The sequence below is a fragment of the Dryobates pubescens genome, chromosome 8 (assembly GCF_014839835.1).
Source record: "Dryobates pubescens isolate bDryPub1 chromosome 8, bDryPub1.pri, whole genome shotgun sequence".
NCBI lineage: Eukaryota > Metazoa > Chordata > Aves > Piciformes > Picidae > Dryobates > Dryobates pubescens.
The window spans coordinates 11,752,104-11,772,234 of record NC_071619.1 but is presented as its reverse complement, the minus strand read 5'-3'; the positions used below and the strand labels follow the sequence as shown (position 1 = coordinate 11,772,234).

The 20,131-nt window shown below is 42.8% G+C and overlaps 1 protein-coding gene across 1 annotated transcript in view; it reads right to left on the bottom strand.

Moving 5' to 3' along the window:
* SLF2 (SMC5-SMC6 complex localization factor 2) overlaps positions 1 to 20,131 on the bottom strand; it is a 31,732-nt gene that overhangs the window by 7,497 nt on the left and 4,104 nt on the right. The window contains exons 2-13 of the mRNA XM_054163578.1: positions 18,560 to 18,603; positions 17,432 to 17,592; positions 15,366 to 15,423; positions 12,159 to 13,321; positions 8,969 to 9,051; positions 8,132 to 8,248; positions 7,691 to 7,858; positions 5,690 to 5,792; positions 3,778 to 3,853; positions 1,810 to 1,951; positions 1,270 to 1,375; positions 2 to 178 (exon numbers count right to left, since the gene is read on the bottom strand). Coding sequence (XP_054019553.1) covers positions 2 to 178; positions 1,270 to 1,375; positions 1,810 to 1,951; positions 3,778 to 3,853; positions 5,690 to 5,792; positions 7,691 to 7,858; positions 8,132 to 8,248; positions 8,969 to 9,051; positions 12,159 to 13,321; positions 15,366 to 15,423; positions 17,432 to 17,592; positions 18,560 to 18,603 — 2,398 coding nt within the window. The remainder of the gene's footprint in view (position 1; positions 179 to 1,269; positions 1,376 to 1,809; positions 1,952 to 3,777; positions 3,854 to 5,689; positions 5,793 to 7,690; positions 7,859 to 8,131; positions 8,249 to 8,968; positions 9,052 to 12,158; positions 13,322 to 15,365; positions 15,424 to 17,431; positions 17,593 to 18,559; positions 18,604 to 20,131) is intronic.

Sequence of the window (20,131 nt, the reverse complement as noted above, 5' to 3'; positions counted from 1 at the left end):
CCTTTGTATCCCAGTCTTTTATACTTGTCAGAAGCTTTATGAAAAGGCACTGAAAATCTATCAGAGGAACTTGCTTTAACTGTTTCTCCAAGCTTATTTTAAACAGCAGCAGAAGCAGCAGCAGTATTTCTTGATCAGTATAGCCACCTTGAATTACTGTTGTACAAAAACCTAGAAACTTTAAGAAACAAAAAGCATTAAAAATCTGAAATTGGTTTGGCTTGAAGCATGACTTCAGTTTTCTACCCCCACATTAAAATGCACCTCGAATGTTATGCTGTTTTTTGCCACACTTGTGTACTAACATCTTTCCATCTCCCAAATACCTGCTGGAGGCTCATCTTTTGAGCATGGCAATATTCTCTGGACATTACAGGACTATGGGAGATCTTTCTGCACTGCACAGATAATCCTCATCTAACTGAAAGGCTGACAGGCTTTCTAAATACACAAGTAATACTGAAAGCATAAAGCCAGAGACTTGTCCCCACGTACTACTACATGGGCTACGTAAAATCCGTTGTGTGTGTGTAAAGAAGAAGATAAATTAATCAAGAGATGTGCAATTCTGTCTCTGGTGGAGATGGCTTGAGTGCTTCCCCCTGAACCAAGTGATTGTTAGAGTTAAAAATCTCTAAACAAATGATGTTAAGAGCATTCAAGCATTTGCACAAGGAACTCTGAAATCAGTTACAAAGCCAGGATTTTCCCCATAGAACCTTTAATCACAGGGAACTAGCCTGTGAGAGTGACCAGCACTCATTCAGCCTGTGAGCTCACAGGACACTGCATGGATCTAACAGCTCACTTCCACAAAGACTCAATCACAGCTCCACCTGCTTTCCATGAGCTCCCACCTCATTCCCCTCGTGCTGGCCACATCTCTGAAAGCTGCACTAACACCCTGAGGCAGCATAAAACATGCCACTCAACATCAAATCCCCTTACTATTTCTACTGGAACACAGAAATGGGTAGTTTCTTCTATATGACAAAGGAAAGACATTTAAGTGTCACAGCCAGAAGAAGGAAGGAACAGAACTCTCTCTGCAGCTGTGAGTGAAGCCAATGGAAATCAGGAAACTCTGCAATGATCTCTGCTGTATGTGAACCTGAAACCCCAGGATAGCATCTGCTCACAAAACATGCCTAGGATTAGATTAAGATACCAGGCTTTTCACTAAAAAAACCCCACCCACAAACAAACAGAAAACAAGCAACACAACACACCCCCTTCAAAGAACACCCACCCTAACCAGTGTTTTCTCACCTTGATCACATTAATTAAATTGTTTTCTGGTAGACTGGAGAAGGATGGACTGGCTGAGGTCAGGTCTCCTCTTGGCTGTTTGCTCACTGTTTCTTGCATCTGGCTTCTAGTAAGAGACACTAATCTGAGCAAGAAATCAGCAAAAGCCCACAAAGGCTTATTTGCATCAAACCAAAAAGAAAAAAAACAAAACAAAAGAGCAAAAAACCCTGCATGGTTCAAAATGCCTTCAAATCAAAGCAATCTTCAGTTACAGAGCAGGCACACACACTTCCATCTCAACTTGTAACCAATTACTTACAATTCTGCCCAGCTATTTAGGCAACAATCCCTGTAAACCTCCTTTAGGAAGGTGCAGGTCAAAGGAAAATGCTCTGCTTTGCTGAATCCTTACCTGGCAGACATTGTTTTAAGTTCTGGCTTATTTAATCTTATGTAAGACCTGAGCTGAGAATTTAAAGAGCAGCATGGCTTGATGGAAAAGAGGGGAAACAGAGGAGATCCTCTGAAAGCAATAAATATCAAAAGGAAAACACTTACAAAATATCACACTCATTAAAATTGGGCTGAAGATGCTGCAATGGAAAGAGAGATCTAAATCCAGCACCCATGTTGACAAGAACAGTTGACACATCAGCTAGTGAAGGAGTCCATGGTTTAGACTGCTCGTCACTGAGGGAAGCTGAAAGTAAAAGACATGGAATGGATTAGTTTAAAATTGATTTCTTAGTGGTAGTTCCTTTTTAAGAGAAACAAATAAGCTCAGCAGCTCTCAACTCAAACAGCTCTCCTCTTCAGAAGAGCTGGTACACTGAACAACAGATATGCTTATTTTCAGAACCATGAAGGGAAAAGGGGGAAAAAAAGTAGCCTAACACAGTATTTTAAGCTACAGAAACATCTTGCCTGTTTCACCCATTTTCCCACTCAGCTCTTTCAGCAAAAAGAAGAATAAGCAAGGAGGCAATATTTACTTTCAAGGGAACAGATAGATTACTGTTGTGTACAGCTGCAAATAAGAGGGCATTATCATAGTGGGATTGGAAGTGGCACTAAATCAGATGTGAAAACAGGTGAAGTTTTTAGGACAGAAGTGTCAAACAGATGGAATCCACATCTTTGGCAGAAATGAGAAACAATGCTCATTGAAAAAGGGGCTGATCCACAGGATGACTTGTATGTGAAAGCCTGCAAACTGTCTATAGCAACTAGCAAGGCAAAAATCAAACTAGATGTAATGTAATGGGTCGAGGGTTGGACTGGGTGATCTTTGAGGTCTCTTCTAACTGGGTGTTTTCCAACCAATGACAGAAGTTCCTAGAACTCTGACTTGGGTCAGTTTTGTGCCTTAGAGATAAGTTTGTAAGAAAAAACCCCACAAATATAATGGAACATAACACTCAAGAGACTGCAGTTTCAGATTTGTGTTCGATTCAATAAAATAAAATAAAGCAACCAACAAACAACAAAAATCCCCAAACCAACCAGCCCTCCCCAAAAATAATCAGCAAACCCCCCACACCCTTAATGAAAGGCTGGAACAGAATGACTCAAAATGGTTTCAACACTCCACAGTGGTTCAACAGCTTTCCAGGAGCAGCTATAGTCCATTAGATCCCGCTCCAGGGGAAGAGATCTGCTTGGATCTTTCCCAGCCTTAATTCTTTGACTGCTCATTCATCAGTTTGTGCTGTTCATTCAGAATAAAGCTTAATGCCAGCAAAGCACAAAAAAGGAGGCTACATTCCCTCTCATAGCAGCTCACAGTCTGACTTCAAACAAGATTCAAAACATAGGATACATTTGGACAGACCTGAGCAAGTACTTAAAGAGAACCATATTAATAATCTTAACTGGCAGGCTTAAATAGATTTGTGACTTTGGATGGATCTGAATAAAGAAGACATGGAGAACATAGAAAGGAAGTTGTACTCAAGAAGTATTTGGGAGTACAGGTGAAGAAAGGTAAAACACAGAAGGCATGAGCATAAGTGTGGGCTGAAGCAGATCCTTGAGAATGTTTCTGTGCAGGTGTAAGATTATTTTTACTTTTGCCATTTATCTGGGAAGTAAACTATGCAATGCCACATACTGGGTATGACTATGTGAAAAACACAGTAATATTTATTGCAGTCCCTAAGATATACAATGGATTATTGCATCTTCCAAAGTAAAAGATGGAAAGGAGAGTGAACTGCTGAGCGGACCAGGCTCCTCTTCAGGACAATTCTATCTGTGCAGCAGCAGAAGCGAGTTAAAACGCTCTGCACCACACACCGCTGCTTTGCAAACACATGCCAGGACCACATCCTAGGGTACAGCTTGCACACACTCAGTGAAGACCACCTCCAAGCATTTGTGAATGACATAAGCAACAGAAGAGCATAAATTCATGCCAGAATCACAGAATCGAGCCAGCGCCTTTTCCCTCCTCCCCAATGCCTTTTTATTAACAGAGCAGAAAGGCCTTCATTCAGGTGCTCAGTTTGCTACCCTCCAAACACTCACCATTTTTTACTGTTATCTCCATCAATCTATCTAAAATCTGAGTGGAAACATAATAATCAGGATGAACAGACATCATCTGTGGGGAGAAAAGAAGCTGCCTGTCAAACACCAGGTTGCAGGATGGCATCAGTTTAACTGAAAAAAAAACATAAACCCAACTCCTTGGCAAAATCAAGTAAGAAACAGTGACAGGAAAAAAAAAAACCCATAAAACCAAAACAAAAACACTCCAAAGCCTTTAAAACAAGATGCACCAAGGAGAACAAGATACTGTGAATGTTGGTTATTTCAAACAGTGCACAGATGCTATGAATACTTTAAAGTTCATTATTTGCGGTATCAGAATGCTGTAACCCCACGCTGAATCTGTTGGCTCACAAGAAGGTCCTGAGGGTTAAGAGAATGGAAAGTATCACACATCCCTTTGGAATCCATTTGCATCTGTGATGAAACTGAACTCCATAATGAGGAGCTGGGGCAAGAGAGGTAACTACAACATTTTTCCAGTCACAGCTGAGATGAACATATGTGATATTAAAATAAGCCAATGATTTTCTTAAGTTTTTTCCACAGAATTCTTAACTACAAAACCAACTATGAAGTACAGTTCATGTTTCTGGGAGCACTTCACTAGCTCAGGAAAAAGCTCTTTTTGACCTCCTGCAGGTGCTGGACGGTTTCCTGCTCTGCTCCGAGGTGACCTAATTGTGGCCTTCCAGTATCTGAAGGGGGCCTACAAGAAGGCTGGGGAGGGACTTCTCAGGATCTCAGGTAGTGATAGGACTAGGGGGAATGGAATGAAGGTGGAGGGAGGGAGATTCAGGCTGGACGTGAGGAGGAAGTTCTTCACCGTGAGAGTGGTGAAGCCCTGGAATGGGTTGTCCGGGGAGGTGGTTGAGGCCCCGTCCCTGGAGGTGTTTAAGACCAGGCTGGACGAGGCTCTGGCCAGCCTGATCTAGTGTGAGGTGTCCCTGGCCATGGCAGGGGGGTTGGAACTAGATGATCCTTGTGGTCCCTTCCAACCCTGACTGATACTATGACTATGATACCAAGTGTCCTGGATTGGGTTTATCAGAGGAACTCTAAGGCTCACAGAAGGGGTGAAAGGTAATTTTATATTGGCTAAGAGGGACAACACGAAGGAGCAAAACATTTCGGTTTTGGCAGAAACAGAAGGCAAGTCAACAGATCCAGGCTGCAATTTCACAGGCAGTCCAGCTTTCCTTTTCTGGTTCAGGCACGGCTCAAATGTGGTAAATAGAATAGAATGGAGACTGGAAAGGGCATTTTTGCAAGTAACAGAACAATGTAAATTCCTGGGCATTTAGACACCAGCACAGACATCTAGAAACAGACAGCCACCACATCTCCTTTGAGAACAACTCTCACCTTTTTCCTAAGCCTTTTACAAATGAGAATTACCTGATTGTGCAGGTATCTCTGAAGATTTAGAAGGTGACATGTGTGATCTATGTGGACACAGTACTTTTGCACTTTTTAATAGTGCAGCATGTACTTATCTTTTTTCCCCAAGGATAGAAGAAAATAAGATTAACACTTGCTTGTGATTTGGCCTACACTATTACATCCTGAAGTCTCTTCTCACCTGGCATGTACTGTGCCCTTTTCAGATGGAGTAAGATGTGTGTAGAGGGACAGGAATGTGCAGCTTTGCAGCCACTCAGCAAGCACAGGTAACAAGCTATCCCTAGTGTTTTATCCCTAGTAACAACCAAAGTATTCCAGACTGAAGAATAAATCAGACCACAGAAAAGAACAATTTTTTTATTTCAAACTTACTAACTAATGCAACATGTTCTGATTATTCCTGCTACAACTGGAAGAATTCCTACATTCCAGGGAGGATATTATGCCTGGACAGAGTATAACTGCATAAGTAGTACAATCTTACCTGGAAAAGCCACTTTAGAATTGGTATGGGACACAAGACACGACTGTAAGCAGAACTTAAAAAACCATTAACAGCTAAAGAAAGCTGCTGTGTCACACCAGAGCTGCAAGACAAAGATGGGTATGGGAAAAGAGGAGAAAAATCAATTAGTGGTTGAATCAAAACTTGCACAAAGGCATGAGAACTTTCCCACCCCCTCAGCTCATCATCAAGACCTGAACATCTGAAACAGATGTTATTCTTATGCTCTTACCTATGAGAAACCCTATAGCAATTAAACCTTATTTGTTATTTAGAACAACTTATCTTTTTCTCCAGAATGCCATACTATGTAACTTGGAAGCATTTATATTCTCAGAGAATAAAAACAAACACTGATTTACACCTTTGTATTGTGAACCATTATGCCTGTCTACAGAGATGTGCTGCCCTGCTCAGTGAGGACAGTGAGGAAGAGCTTTTTTTACTGTCCAGTGACCTTCACCAACACTTTTGGAAGAAAAGAGAAAAAACCTTTGTTTGAAATTATTAGAATAGTACTTTAAAGAGAGTCTAGAGGCAAACTAAAACAATCAGTCTAAACTCACTGTGCAAATTTGCCAGGTGCAAAAAGTAGCTATTGGATCAATAGAAAATGGTTTTTTGTTAATTAATCAGCTTAGCTTTAGACTTCTTTAGAAAATTAGGTATGTCATAAGCAATTAAAGCAAAGATACCCAGTTTCCCACATATCCTTCTTTAGTCTCCTCTGATCTCAGTGTCTACTAAACCAGCTAGCTCTGCTGAGAGACATGTCTTAACTTCTTCACATACCCTTTACCTGCCTGACTGAGCAAGTGGCTAGGAAAACATTTATGTGCCAACTGCACAGCGAATACATGCCAGCTGTACCAATGGGCTCATATTGGCTGAGGCCCCATCCCTGGAGATGTTCAAGGGCCCTAAGCAACCTGATCTAGTTGGAGATGTCCCTGCTCATGTAGAGGGGTTGGACAATATGACTTTTGAGGGTCCCTTCCAACCTGCTGCATTCTGTGATTCTGTGAGAAGGCATAAGCACCTGAATCATAATTGCCTTCTGCAAGGGATAACTTGTTTAATTCTCATTCCTCCAGTCACTGATTTACAAGATACTTTTGAAGCTTATATCCTTGTGATCTTCAAAACAAATTAAAAAGAGAGGCCTGAAGCCAAAAGAGTTTATCACAAACATCACTTCCTTGAGAGATAGGAGAAGCCACCCTCCTCCTCTTCACACCCACAATAGCACATGCACATGTATACAAAATCCTTTAAGATTAAATAAATTGTTTCTCTGATGCAAGTCTGAAACAACCAGAGTTCTTCAGGATTTGCACTTGTGGTAATAGGCATGAATTTGTCCAGCCACTTGCAGCCTGGAAACCACATAAATATAGAATACAAATCCTTATGGAGTTAACATCACAGTCATTTACATACAGACAGGCACATGTCTGCCTCAGTGACTGAATCCCAACAGACATCAGAAATTGTGGCTTCCTGCAATTCTCATTAGGTGGAGATCTAAGCCTCAGGCCCATTCAGGACTAAAACACCTAAAAGTCTTCCAGGCCAATCAGCTCATCACAAAGGTCCTCTTTCCTTCTTGGGATAGTTAGGATTTTTTTTCCATGGTAACATTTCACTTCTGCATTTATCTTCCACAAACTGGTCAGACTATCAATGATAACCCAACACAACAGAAGTATGGAAGAGGCCAGTACTTTTTTTGCTTTATGCCTCATTTAAGCTGGGGGGGTTTTCCAGAATTCCAGAGGAGAAAAGATGAAAGCTCCAAGTAACAATTCACTGTTCTAGAAAGCTAATCTGGAGAGGAGAATTCCAGGGAAAGGGAGTATTTTTCACCTATTTAGTAAGACAGAGCTCATTTGGCATGCAAAGATACTGTTTCATCTTAAGAATTGCTAATGCTGAAGAAAATCCTACAAGTAAACAGAGGAGTGAAGAGCATATTCCTACCTAAGAAGGAGCTTTTCTTTAGGATTTTGAGGGATGAAGTAAAAATTCCTCAGGTCAAGGTTATGTTGATTGAAGATTTTCCCACAGGTTGATAAATCAAATATGTCTTCTCCAGGGTGGATGTTAGGTATGGCATGAGCTACTACTGAAAATCTCTTTATAAATGCCCTGTAAAAATTCAAAATAGCTTTTATGAATTTCAACACTGGGAGGCTATTTGCTGATTGAGACAGTTATTTTCAGGTGATGAACACATAAGCCTTATGTGAAAGGTAAATTGTTACAGTACATTAATGTCCAAGAAAATCCACCCAACCACAAAAGACAATAGAAACAGTTCACATGAAACACATTAACAACAACTGATGGAAAGAGAGATTAGGGGGAAAAAGGCTGGAAAAGTGAAGAGCAGTATTTAATTGGTTTTGGAGCTGGAAGGACCTGTGTTCCTCTGAGAGATCTTCATCTCCATTGTCATTCTCCTTGTCTTCTCCATCTGAGGAATCCGTTTCCCCTCCTTGCATGTCTTCCAGTAACTGCTTCTCTAGTTCATCTATCCTGAAGTAACAGCAGTAGCAGAACATATCATCACCATTAAGTACTTACAAGAGAAGACAATAAAACTTAAGCTCTGAAGGTGAACCCAAGAATCAGTAGCCAAGCATGTGAGATACTGGCACTGAACAGAAACAAGCATCTTGCTGTTCCAAGAGACAAAGCAGATGTCTCTCAAAACCTGATGCACTTCCAACAGCACACTCGGTGTGTCAGAGACAAGTACACTCAAACCAACTTCTGACAAAACTTTCAGTAATTGCACAAAACTTGCCATCTCCTGGTTGAAACTTTTGTTGTTGATTGATGATTGGTTCTTTTTTTTAATGTCCTACTGGTCTTTGATTTGGTGAATTGGTTTAGTTACAGGAGTATTCACTACTCCGCTCAGCTTCTTTACAGTTAAGCTGCACTTGTAGGTCCTGCCAGATGCATATCAGTGGCATCAGCAGGTAAAGCTTGGTTTGCTGCTACCCAAACTCAGTTTTAGGGAGATGAGGTAAATCTAAGCTTCCACAACTCCATCCCATTTTTAATTTCTTATTTTTTTTTTTACATAGAATAGAATACATAGAATAAACCAGGTTGGAAGAGACCTTCAAGATCATCACGTCCAACCCATCAACCAATCCAACACCACCTAAACAACTAACCCATGGCACCAAGCACCCCATCAAGTCTTCTCCTGAACACCTCCAATGAAAGCAGCTTTAAGAAACAAACCTTTTAGATTCTTCTTTCTCCTTCAAGAGGTGTTCTAAGCTGTTCACATATGACACCTGGCTGTCAACAGGAGGCTTAGAAAGCTGGAAATGAAACGGGAGGAAATTTGAAGAAACAACCCACAAATCATCAGTTAATTCAGTGTTAAGACAACAAACATTATCAAAACACAAACCTCCTCAAATTCTAATGGTATTCCAGATGAAGAGCAAAACTCAAAGGAGACCCTGAGGGACAGGACAATGAACAATGCAGGTTTCTCAGGCCCTTGACAATTCTTCAAAATGGTCACTCTCTCTAGGATTAATTTAGAAGTAACTGTGCCTCACAATGGATCTGAACAACAAAGCAAGTCTCTGCTTCTCTTTCTGGAGCCTGACCTCCAGATAACCTTCATACACACAAAAAAACCAACCATCAGAAGCCTTTTACCTCATAGCTTAATTTAATATCATCCACTGAGACCCTGGGAATCCAAATTCTTGTGCAGGAGACAAGAAACTCAAAAAACTGTTCAATACCTCTCTGTTACCTTCAGGAGTCCCTGGAGCATCAGCATTCACTAAAGCACCTCTAAAACCAGCAGGCAAAACAAAGCCTCCAATCAAAATCCTAATACAAACCCAAATTAAGAAGCTAACAGAATCAAAACCACAGCACACAAAGGAAGTCTTCACCACTATAAAAATTAGATTTTCAGTAACCAGTGTTCTATTCACCTAGAAGCAGACAACACAGATTTGAAACATGTATATATGTATGTATCTATAATTTATGGCCATGTATGTATCTGTATATGTATTTTATGGCCATGATTCAGCTCTTTGGAAAAGAGGTGTCCTTGTGACAGCACCTTCTTTAGATTGTAAGCCTCTTCCCAGAAGCTCTTTCCTTTCAGGAGAGCACAATTCAGTGAGATCATACTCTCTCATTGGGAATTTTCTATTACCCAAAGGCAACAGAAGTTAGTTTAAGAAGTTAATGTCCACTTGCTACTGAAAAAAGAAAGATAATACAGCAGTGGGGATTTTTGTTTCCAGAGACAGCTTTCCAAAGTAACAAGCAGCATGTCTGTGTGGGAAATCAGAAGACCTCTTACCATGACTGCTGATCAGCTGAAGAATCAAGACTTTATTCTAGTGTGCACTAATATCCCTTGCTACAAGGCAAGAGAAGAATGCTAGTGTATGTAAAAAAAACATGACCATGGAAATTTTGGGACAATTCTTCACCATTTTTGTCTTACAGGGCCATTATTTATGGGGAGACAGGATAGATGAAATACTGTGGTCACATACACGCTCCACAAACATTTGATCTAGGCTGCATGTGTTTACCAGTCTTAGCCATTAATTACACAGACATGGTGGTTAGGATTGTGGAATACCTATGTAACCACAGAGGTCTGATCTGGAAGGTGCTTGCATAATGAATCATAACAACAGATACAATAATTACAGCTGTTCAGCATCTGCCTATGGAGACAGTAATTCAGCCAACAAATAAGCTGTAACAGAGATTTAAGAACAGGAGGAGGACAGGAGTATTTATACAAGCATTGCGCTGCTTGTTTTCCATTGTAGAAAATCATAACAGGCTGATCCCAGCCAGTAGCTAAGCACCACACAGATTGTTCATTCCCTCACCCAGTGGTGTGGGGGAGTATGAATAAAAGCAAGAAAATTCATGGGTTGAGATAAAGGCAGTTTACTAAGTGAAGGGAGCGTGAGTAAGGGAAAAAAGAAGTGGTGCAAAGGCAATCACTCAACACCTTCCACAAGCAAAGGGTGCCCAGCTAGACTCCAGGTCATGGATACATGCCAGACCACCTCTCCTTGTTTGGTTTTGATTGCTGAGCATGGTATGATACAGCATTGAACACATCCTTTTGGTTATCTAGGGTCTAGGCTCTGCCCCTCCCAACCTGTGCCAGCTCTGGCCTATTTGCTGTAGGGGCATTGGGAAGAGAAAGCCTTTTTGCTGCGTTAGTACTGCTCCACAACAGACAGAAGACTGGTCTCTTACCAACACTGTTCTGTCACAAACACACAGCACCATGCAGCTGATACACAGAAAGTTTTAACTCCAACAGAACCAGATTCAGTACAAAATCTTTTTCTCTAAATGCAGGCACTTCCTGCCTGCACCAACTTTGTCAGGAATGCCACACCAAGTCCTACTGCAGGACCTCCCCAATTAAAACACTATTTTACATTAAAACTTCAAAAATCCCCACTTATTGAACAAATAGGCTAGCTTTCAAAGAAAAGATCAATTCATCACCACAATATCCTGTAAACTGGGATGCAAACACTTCACCTATCCCTTGTGAGCAGAAGCCATTGAACTTTCTGAATTTCTATCCAAAACACCTCAGACTACCATTAAATTCAGCCTCAAAGAGAACATCCACACTTACAGATCAAGAACTCATAGAGAGATTTCTGACACTCACAGGCTGTGACAAGAATGTATGACTGGAGTCTTGCACACAGATCCCTCCATGTCTAGATCAATTTTCTCTCATTAACTTCAACTCAAAAATTCCTACCTGATCAGGAAAATGAAAACATCAGATCATCTTCTAAACGTAACCTCCTGCCTTTTTCTTTATGGGGGAAAAACAGCATCAGAACTCCTAAAACCCAGCAGAAGGAATAAAGCTAATGCAACTGAGCTGCACAAACCATCCTTCAGCCACTCCAAGCTCAGCAGCAAGCACACCCTTTCTCCAACTACACTGTACAGCACAGCACCCTCGAGTAAGCAGTTCTGCAGGTAAATAACTGTGTCTTCATGCATTAGGAATAAAGTGGGGGAAAATCACATTAAAAATGCAACACAACAAAGCTGATGCCACACTCTCCTTTTTCTGAAAGCTGGTGAGGGACTTTTTAGGGTGTCAGGTAGTGAAAGGACTAGGGGGAAATGGAACAAAATGTAGAAATGGGTAGATTCAGAGTGGATGTTAGGAAGAAGTTCTTCACCAGGAGGGTGGTGAGACACTGGAACAGGTTGCCCAGGAAAGTGGTAGAAGCACCATCCCTGGAGGTTTTTAGGGCCAGGCTGGATGTGGCTCTGAGCAGCCTGCTGTAGCGTGAGGGGTCCCTGCACACAGCAGGGGGGTTGGAACTAGATGATCCTTATGGTCCCTTCCAACCCTAACAATTCTATGTTTTCAGCCACTTACATGAAGCTTCATTAATGGATTCATAGTGTCCTGACCAAAACTGTCAAGACACAATTCTTCCAGGGTCCCTCCTTGCGGCTTGGGACTTGAAGAGAGAATTTCGTGCAGCGGCACGAATACTACTTCTTCTTCATTGCTGTCATCATCATCATCCAGACTGCATTCTAAATTCTCATCTTCACTGTCAAAGCTGCTTTTTGATCTTCCATTCAACTTGGACTTGTCTGTACAGGTGCTTTCAACTTGTAACTCTCCTGAGAGCTGTGAAGACAGACGGCCACTGTCCATGCATTCTTTAACAGGCAATGAAGGGCGAGCACTTTTACCAGTCTCCTCTGAAAACGCAGGCTTCCCAGAGCCTGCAACTGAACAGGAAACAGAAGCATTTCCTGAAGGCTTGTCTATTGTTTTTGAAGAACTGCTGCTGAACTGAATACTGTAAGCTTTATTGTGTGCATGCCTTTCTGGTCTTTTCCCATCTTGCTCTTTCTTGTAAGAAGTGTCCAATACCTGAGATAAGGCAGCATTCTGCAGCTGAGGCTTCGTACCTTTTGTTTGTGTGAAGTGGTGAAGAGAAGGCAACACAGTGCTCTTTTCCTGAGAAAAAGGAAGGGACTTCTCCAAGAAAAAGCGTGAGTTAGCCACCTGCAATTGATTCTCTTTGGTATCCACAACAGAAATATGGTTATTTTTACCAGGACTGTATGTAGGATGTGAAGATGACAAACTGACAGAGCAATTATTTTTCTCACTTCTATCGCTTGAGTTGAGGTACTCCTCTGGAAGAGCAGAATCATGTCTAGGTAAAGAGCCAGCCTCCATCAGTTGCAGAACATCACCACAAGTAGACTTCAGAAAGGTAGTTTTCACAAAGTTGGGCCTCCTGCTCTTGCATTTTGCAGATGATCTGCTAAAAGCCTTGTCACTGAAACTTGATACTTCAGATTGACTTGAATGCTCTGCCTCCATGTTCACAGCAGAGCGTTTTCTTTTCCCAGCAAATTCCAGCTGCTTGGATCGCCCGGAAGACATCTTGAATCGGAGGCAGCATGGAGAAACAGACTGGCTTTTCCATATACCAGCAGCCATCTCAGGTGATGTTTTCAGTGCACTTGGAGAAGATGCCTCATGTTTTGAAACCTGCTTTGGCTGAGGTGGGTCATCTGTGAAGCGTTCAAGAAAAAAGTAAATGGTTGTTACCATGTTTGAAAAACAAACAAACAGATATCAAACCTGCAAGAGCTTATTTTACCACACCTTGAGTACTGTGTCCAGTTCTGGGCCCCTCAGTTTAGGAAGGAGGTTGACTTGCTGGAACGAGTCCAGAGAAGGGCAACAAGGTTGGTGAGGGGTTTGGAGCACAAGCCCTATGAGGAGAGGCTGAGGGAACTGGGGTTGCTTAGCCTGGAGAGGAGGAGACTCAGGGGTGACCTTATTGCTCTCTACAACTACTTGAAGGGGGGTTGTAGTGAGGCAGAGGTTGGTCTCTTCTCCCAGGCAACCAGTACCAGAACAAGAGGGCACAGTCTCAGACTGCGTCAGGGGAGGTTTAGGCTGGAGGTTAGGAGGAAGTTTTACACAGAGAGAGTGATTGCCCACTGGAATGGGCTGCCTGAGGAGGTGGTGGGGTCACCGTCGCTGGGGGTGTTCAGGGCAAGGCTTGACAGGATGCTTGGTTCCATGGTTTAGTTGATTGGGTAGTGTTGGATGATAGGTTGGACACAATGATCTCGAAGGTCTCTTCCAACCTGGTTTATTCTATTCTATTCTATTCTACAGTGCTTCCATTCTGCTTAAACACAGGGCACCACAATCAAGATTTAGGTGATACTGCACTGTTACATTATTATTGTTGTAACTAACTTGGAAATGAAATTTAATCCTTTTCTTTTAAAGCAGCTCAATAGCCACCATAGAATGCATTCCCTACACACCACAGTCAGTCAGTCTCTGGAAACTGGTAATAGTCCACATGAGGTATGGAACTGGAAGAAAGGTTCTGTAATTACAGATTATGGTTATAAATTGGTCACAGCAACCCCATGCAGCGCTACAGGCTGGGGTCAGAGTGGCTGGAGAGCACCCAAACAGAAAGGGATCTGGGGGTGCTGATTGACAGCTGGCTGAACGTGAGCCAGCAATGTGCCCAGGTGGCCAAGAAGGCCAGTGGCATCCTGGCCTGCATCAGAAATAGTATGGCCAGCAGGAGCAGAGAAGTCATTGTGACCCTGTGCTCTGCACTGGTTAGGCCACACCTTGAGTACTGTGTCCAGTTCTGGGCTCCTCAGTTTAAGAAGGACATTGAGACACTTGAACGTGTCCAGAGAAGGGCAACAAGGCTTGGGAGAGGCCTTGAGCACAAGCCCTACAAGGAGAGGCTGAGGGAGCTGGGATTGTTTAGCCTGGAGGAGGCTCAGAGGAGAACTTATTGCTGTCTACAACTACATGAAGGGTGGTTGTGGCCAGGAGGGAGTTGGTCTCTTCTCCCAGGCAACCAGCACCAGAACAAGAGGACACAGTCTCAAGCTGCACCAGGGGAAGTTTAGGCTGGAGGTGAGGAGAAAGTTCCTCACAGAGAGAGTTGTTAGCCATTGGAATGTGCTGCCCAGGGAGGTGGTGGAGTCACCATCCCTGGAGGTGCTGAAAAAAGGGACTGGCCGTGGCACTTGGTGCCATGGTCTAGTAGTCATGAGGTCTTGGGTGACAGGTTGGACTTGATGATATTTAAGGTCTCTTCCAACCTTGTTGATTCTATGATTCCAAATAACAAACAAAATGTAAAGTATTATAGAAATACTGCACCCAAAAAATAACAGTGGTTATAAAAAGGCATTCAGAATATGAAGAGATCTGTTGTCAGGCAATGCTTCCATGGCACAGGAGTGCACCTTCCTCACCACACTTGGCTCAACAACAATGTTGTTTCCTGATTAAGTGGAAAGGCAAAATTTCACTGAAATTCCTGATTACTTTTAAACCTCTTCAAGCTTGCTATCTATTAGAAATAACCTTGACTACATAGCAGGTTTGGGGGCTTTTTAGAGAGACAAACCAGAAAAATGTAACTTCAAGCAAGAAAACAAACAATGGAACAAAACACACCAAAAAAAACCCCAACAAACCCAAACCAAGCCACACATGGAATAGAGACACCGAGTAAAGAACCTGATTGTTCAATTAATTGCCTGTTACCAACACTGCTTCTACCTGAGGCAGTCTCCCTTGAAGCAGGATATGGTATTTTTCTGAAAGGACAGCCATTCCCCTAAAAACAAAAGCAGAGAAAATTAAACAAGTTAATAGGGTACTTTTTAAAACCAGGCTGTTGACATCTTAAGCCAATTGTTGACTCTGCCACAGACTTAGTTCCACAGAACTGCAGGAAACAGGGAAATATATTTCCTTTCAAGACAAAATACAGCTGTAAAGATCTCAACAAAAGGACTCTCCACAGCCCACATTTCCCATCTTTTCATCAATTTTGCCTCAACTTCTAAATCTCTCCACTTTCAGGACCATAAGCCACTTGCATCCCTGGGCTATTTGGCACCATCACCCAGCTGGCTTTCCTCAAAAAAAGAAGTCACTAGGAACTTAAATAGCAAACCGACAGAAAGCACAGACAAGCAAAGACATGTTCCATTCATGGCACCTGATGAAGGCACACAGAATGATCTTCCTTGCAGGTAACCAGAAGTCTTTTAAAGGGTTTTTCTTGGCTGGTAAAAAAGTAGAATATAATTATGGCCTTCCAGGGGATGAGGGATGATCAGAGGGCTGGAGCACCTCTGCTATGAGGACAGACTGAAGGAGTTGGGGCTGTTCAGTCTGGAGAAGAGGAGGCTCTGAGGTAACCTAATTGTGGCCTTCCAGTATCTGAAGGGGGCCTACAAGAAGGTTGGGGAGGGACTTCTCAGGATCTCAGGTAGTGATAGGACTAGGGGGAATGGAATGAAGCTGGAGGTAGGGAGATTCAGGCTGGACGTGAGGAGGAAGTTCTTCACCATGAGAGTGGTGAAGCCCTGGAATGGGTTGTCCAGGGAGGTGGTTGAGGCCCTGTGCCTGGAGGTGTTTAAGACCAGGCTGGATGAGGCTCTGGCCAGCCTGATCTAGTGTGAGGTGTCCCTGGCCATGGCAGGGGGGTTGGAATTAGATGATCCTTGTGGTCCCTCTTCCAACCCTGACTGATACTATACTAATGACAGGAAAAAATTCTAAGATCAATATAAGGAACCTGTAATGAAACACTACATACTTAATAGGACCTAACTCTGGGTAAATGCTGTGGCTTATGAGCCTAAATCTGAACTATTAACTGCAACTTCTACAGGCAGAAATTTGCCAGATCTTTTACAGCACTGTAAGAAAACACAAAGTTGTAAGACACTTCACATAAAGACTTTTTTATTCCCCTACAAAATACCATTTAAAGTTACTATTTCCATCACATTTCAATGCTTGCATCTAACCCAGACTATCACCCCTGGTTTAAACCCAGGATTTCTCATTTAGTGTAAAATAGTTAAGGACTATCTTACCCAAGCCTGTCCTAAAATTTACAAAGGCACAGCATAAAAGCATAAACTTTTGTTGCACCTGAAAAAGGCAGCACCAAGAATCTAAACCTACACTGAAAAAGAAAACAAACAAACAACAAACACCTGGGGAAAAAGAGGTAAATTCAAAAATCACATGCACGATGGGTCACTGATTTTCACCTTTAAGGACCTTGTTACACACACTGGATGTGATACTCTTGCTCCTGAGAATGGCTTTACAGAATGTGGCTTAGATTGTTTCATTCTGTATTTCTTCTGCTTCCTTTCTCTGCTGAGAGCTTCCAGTGACAACCTAAATTCAGAGTCAGTTGGTGTGCCAGGCAATTTCATGGGAAGACCTGGTGCTTGGCACGGAGATGTGTTGCTCACAGTGCCATTATATCTAGCACAGGCTTTCCAAGTACCAGCTTCCGATGATGAAAGCCATTTGTCAGCCTGAACTAAGGATCCATACAGTCAGTTTGCTGTTCCCAACTATTTCCACAAGACAATGGTGTGCTTGTTGCACCCAGACACTTCTCATTTCTTCCCTCTTCTGACTTGACAGCTTTGTCCTTTGTGGCCAAGAAATAGCTGCAAGACCCTGTGGTAACAAGGAGTTTTTGAACCACAGCTCTTGGGCACAGCAAACCCAGTGCCTTGCATGCTTTGCCATTCTCTGAAGCGTTTACCCTGCCCTTTTCCCTCCTTACTTCCTCTCCAAAAGGCACCTACCACAGGACTTGTGTTTGGTATTTGGTCTGGCATCTTTTTTCTTCTGACCTTTGGAGAAGGTATTTTCTTTTCAAAATGCTGGACTGACAGTCCAATTCCTGCATCTCTTATATTGCCTCTGTCTGGTGAGCACAACACAGTTCTGTCTTTATGGCCAAGGTCTAAGAGAGAAAAGACAAATTATTAATAATTGCAATATTGGGCATGGGGAGAAACTTATTGGACTGCATTACTTGATGTTTTCTCTCTCTCTCACAGGCAATCCAAAATGAATGTACTTAATAATTCAGTTTTGTTAGTGCCATGTGATTTATTTCATCTCAAAGAACTGCATGATTTATGTCACAGCTGCAGTTGTTCTAAACAATCTTGAATGCTGTGTCCAGTTCTGGGCCCCTCAATTCAAGAAAGATGTTGAGTTGCTTGAATGTGTCCAGAAGCACATGGGTCTGAAGCACAAGCCCTATGAGGAGAGGCTGAGGGAGCTGGGCTTGTTAAGCCTGGAGAAGAGGAGGCTCAGGGGAGACCTTATTGCCATCTAGAACTACCTGAAGGGAGGTTGTAAACAGGTAGGGCTTAGTCTCCTCTCCCAGGCAACCAGCACCAGAACAAGAGGACACAGTCTCAGGCTGCACCAGGGGAAGTTTAGGCTGGTTGTTAGGAAGAAATTCTTCACAGAAAGAGTGATTGCCTATTGGAATGGGCTGCCCAGGGAGGTGCTGGAGTCACCATCACTGGAGGTGTTTAGGAAGAGACTTGATGGGGTGCTTTGTGCCATGGTTTAGTTGATTAGGTGGTGTTGGATGATAGGTTGGACTCAATGATCTCAAAGGTCTTTTCCAACCTGGTTAATTCTGTATTCTGTATCTAGCTTAAGCATAGACAATATCTTGAAAGAATCATTGCATCACTGTGTAAATAAATTTGTTTTAATAGGAAATTAACATCTTCAGATACATTATCAGAAAAAATTTCACATCTGTGCATTTTGACATGTTTGTTAAGCTGCATTCTTTCATTCACTACATTGCTGCTCCAGTCTGGAATAGGATTAGACTATACTGCTGCACACTTACATTATCAATACTCACACAAATATCTTCCATTTCAAAACACCCACGTATTTACCTTGGTTTAGAATCGGTTTGAAGAACTCTGTAATGGTCTTGTTTCTGGAAAGAAAACATAACTTTATCACTTTGAAAGAACAATACTTAAAATGCCCATACAGTGAATACCACTAGGATTAAAATGCTGCTATTTATTCCCACAGATTTTGTTTTAATGCCAGGAGCTCTTCTTTCTGATAGATCAGAAGCAGCAGCAGCACTCTCACCAATTTCTAAGCCTTCTCTGCTTGGCTAATGAAGCTAACCTGTCAGTTTCATCATTCAAGCTGTTTCCTTTATCATCCTATAAAGTCTTAAATCACCCTTCCAGCTCAAATTAGGTTTTCTTAAATGGGACTAACTTCATCTGTATCCAGTACTCCAAGTGAGACTTCACCTTATTGCAACAGTGTCAACCTTTTCATCTCCACTCTCCACGCTTTGAGTTGTTAACTCCCACTGTGATTTTTTTTGTTCTGTTAAAGTGTTATAGTGGTAAGCAGCTGGCCTGATGAGGGCATCAAGTCCATCATCAGTAAATTTGCTGATGACACCAAGCTGGGGGCAGGAGTTGATCTGCTGGAGGGTAGAGAGGCTTTGCAGAGGGACCTCGACAGGCTGGACAGATGGGCAGAGTCCAACGGCATGAGATTGAACACATCCAAGTGCCGGGTTCTGCACATTGGCCACAGCAACCCCATGCAGAGCTACAGGCTGGGGTCAGAGTGGCTGGAGAGCAGCCAGGTGGAAAGGGACCTGGGGGTGCTGGTTGATGGTAGACTGAACATGAGCCTGCGGTGTGCCCAGGCAGCCAGGAGTGCCAATGGCATCCTGGCCTGCATCAGGAACAGTGTGGCCAGCAGGAGCAGGGAGGTCATTCTGCCCCTGTACACTGCACTGGTTAGGCTGCACCTTGAGTACTGTGTCCAGTTCTGGGCCCCTCAGTTTAGGAAGGATGTTGACTTGCTGGAACGAGTCCAGAGAAGAGCAACAAAGTTGGTGAGGGGTTTGGAGCACAAGCCCTATGAGGAGAGGCTGAGGGAGCTGGGGTTGCTTAGCCTGGAGAGGAGGAGACTCAGGGGTGACCTTATTACTCTCTACAACTACCTGAAGGGAGGTTGTAATGAGGCAGAGGTTGGTCTCTTCTCCCAGGCAACCAGTACCAGAACAAGAGGACACAGTCTCAGACTGCGTCAGGGGAGGTTTAGGCTGGAGGTTAGGAGGAAGTTTTACACAGAGAGAGTGATTGCCCATTGGAATGGGCTGCCTGAGGAGGTGGTGGGGTCGCCGTCGCTGGGGGTGTTCAGGGCAAGGCTTGACAGGATGCTTGGTTGCATGGTTTAGTTGATTGGGAGGTGTTGGATGATAGGTTGGACACGATGATCTTGAAGGTCTCTTCCAACCTGGTCTATTCTATTCTATTCTATTCTATACCATCAGTGACCAACCCCCCTTCAACACATAATTAGCTGCAATCAAGTCTCATCACAAAGTTTTATCTGCAAACTGTAAAGTTCAACTAACCCTGTCACCACCTTCTTCTTATCCAAGCCCCTTTGTGCACCCATTTGTTGCTTTTTCACACATCTGG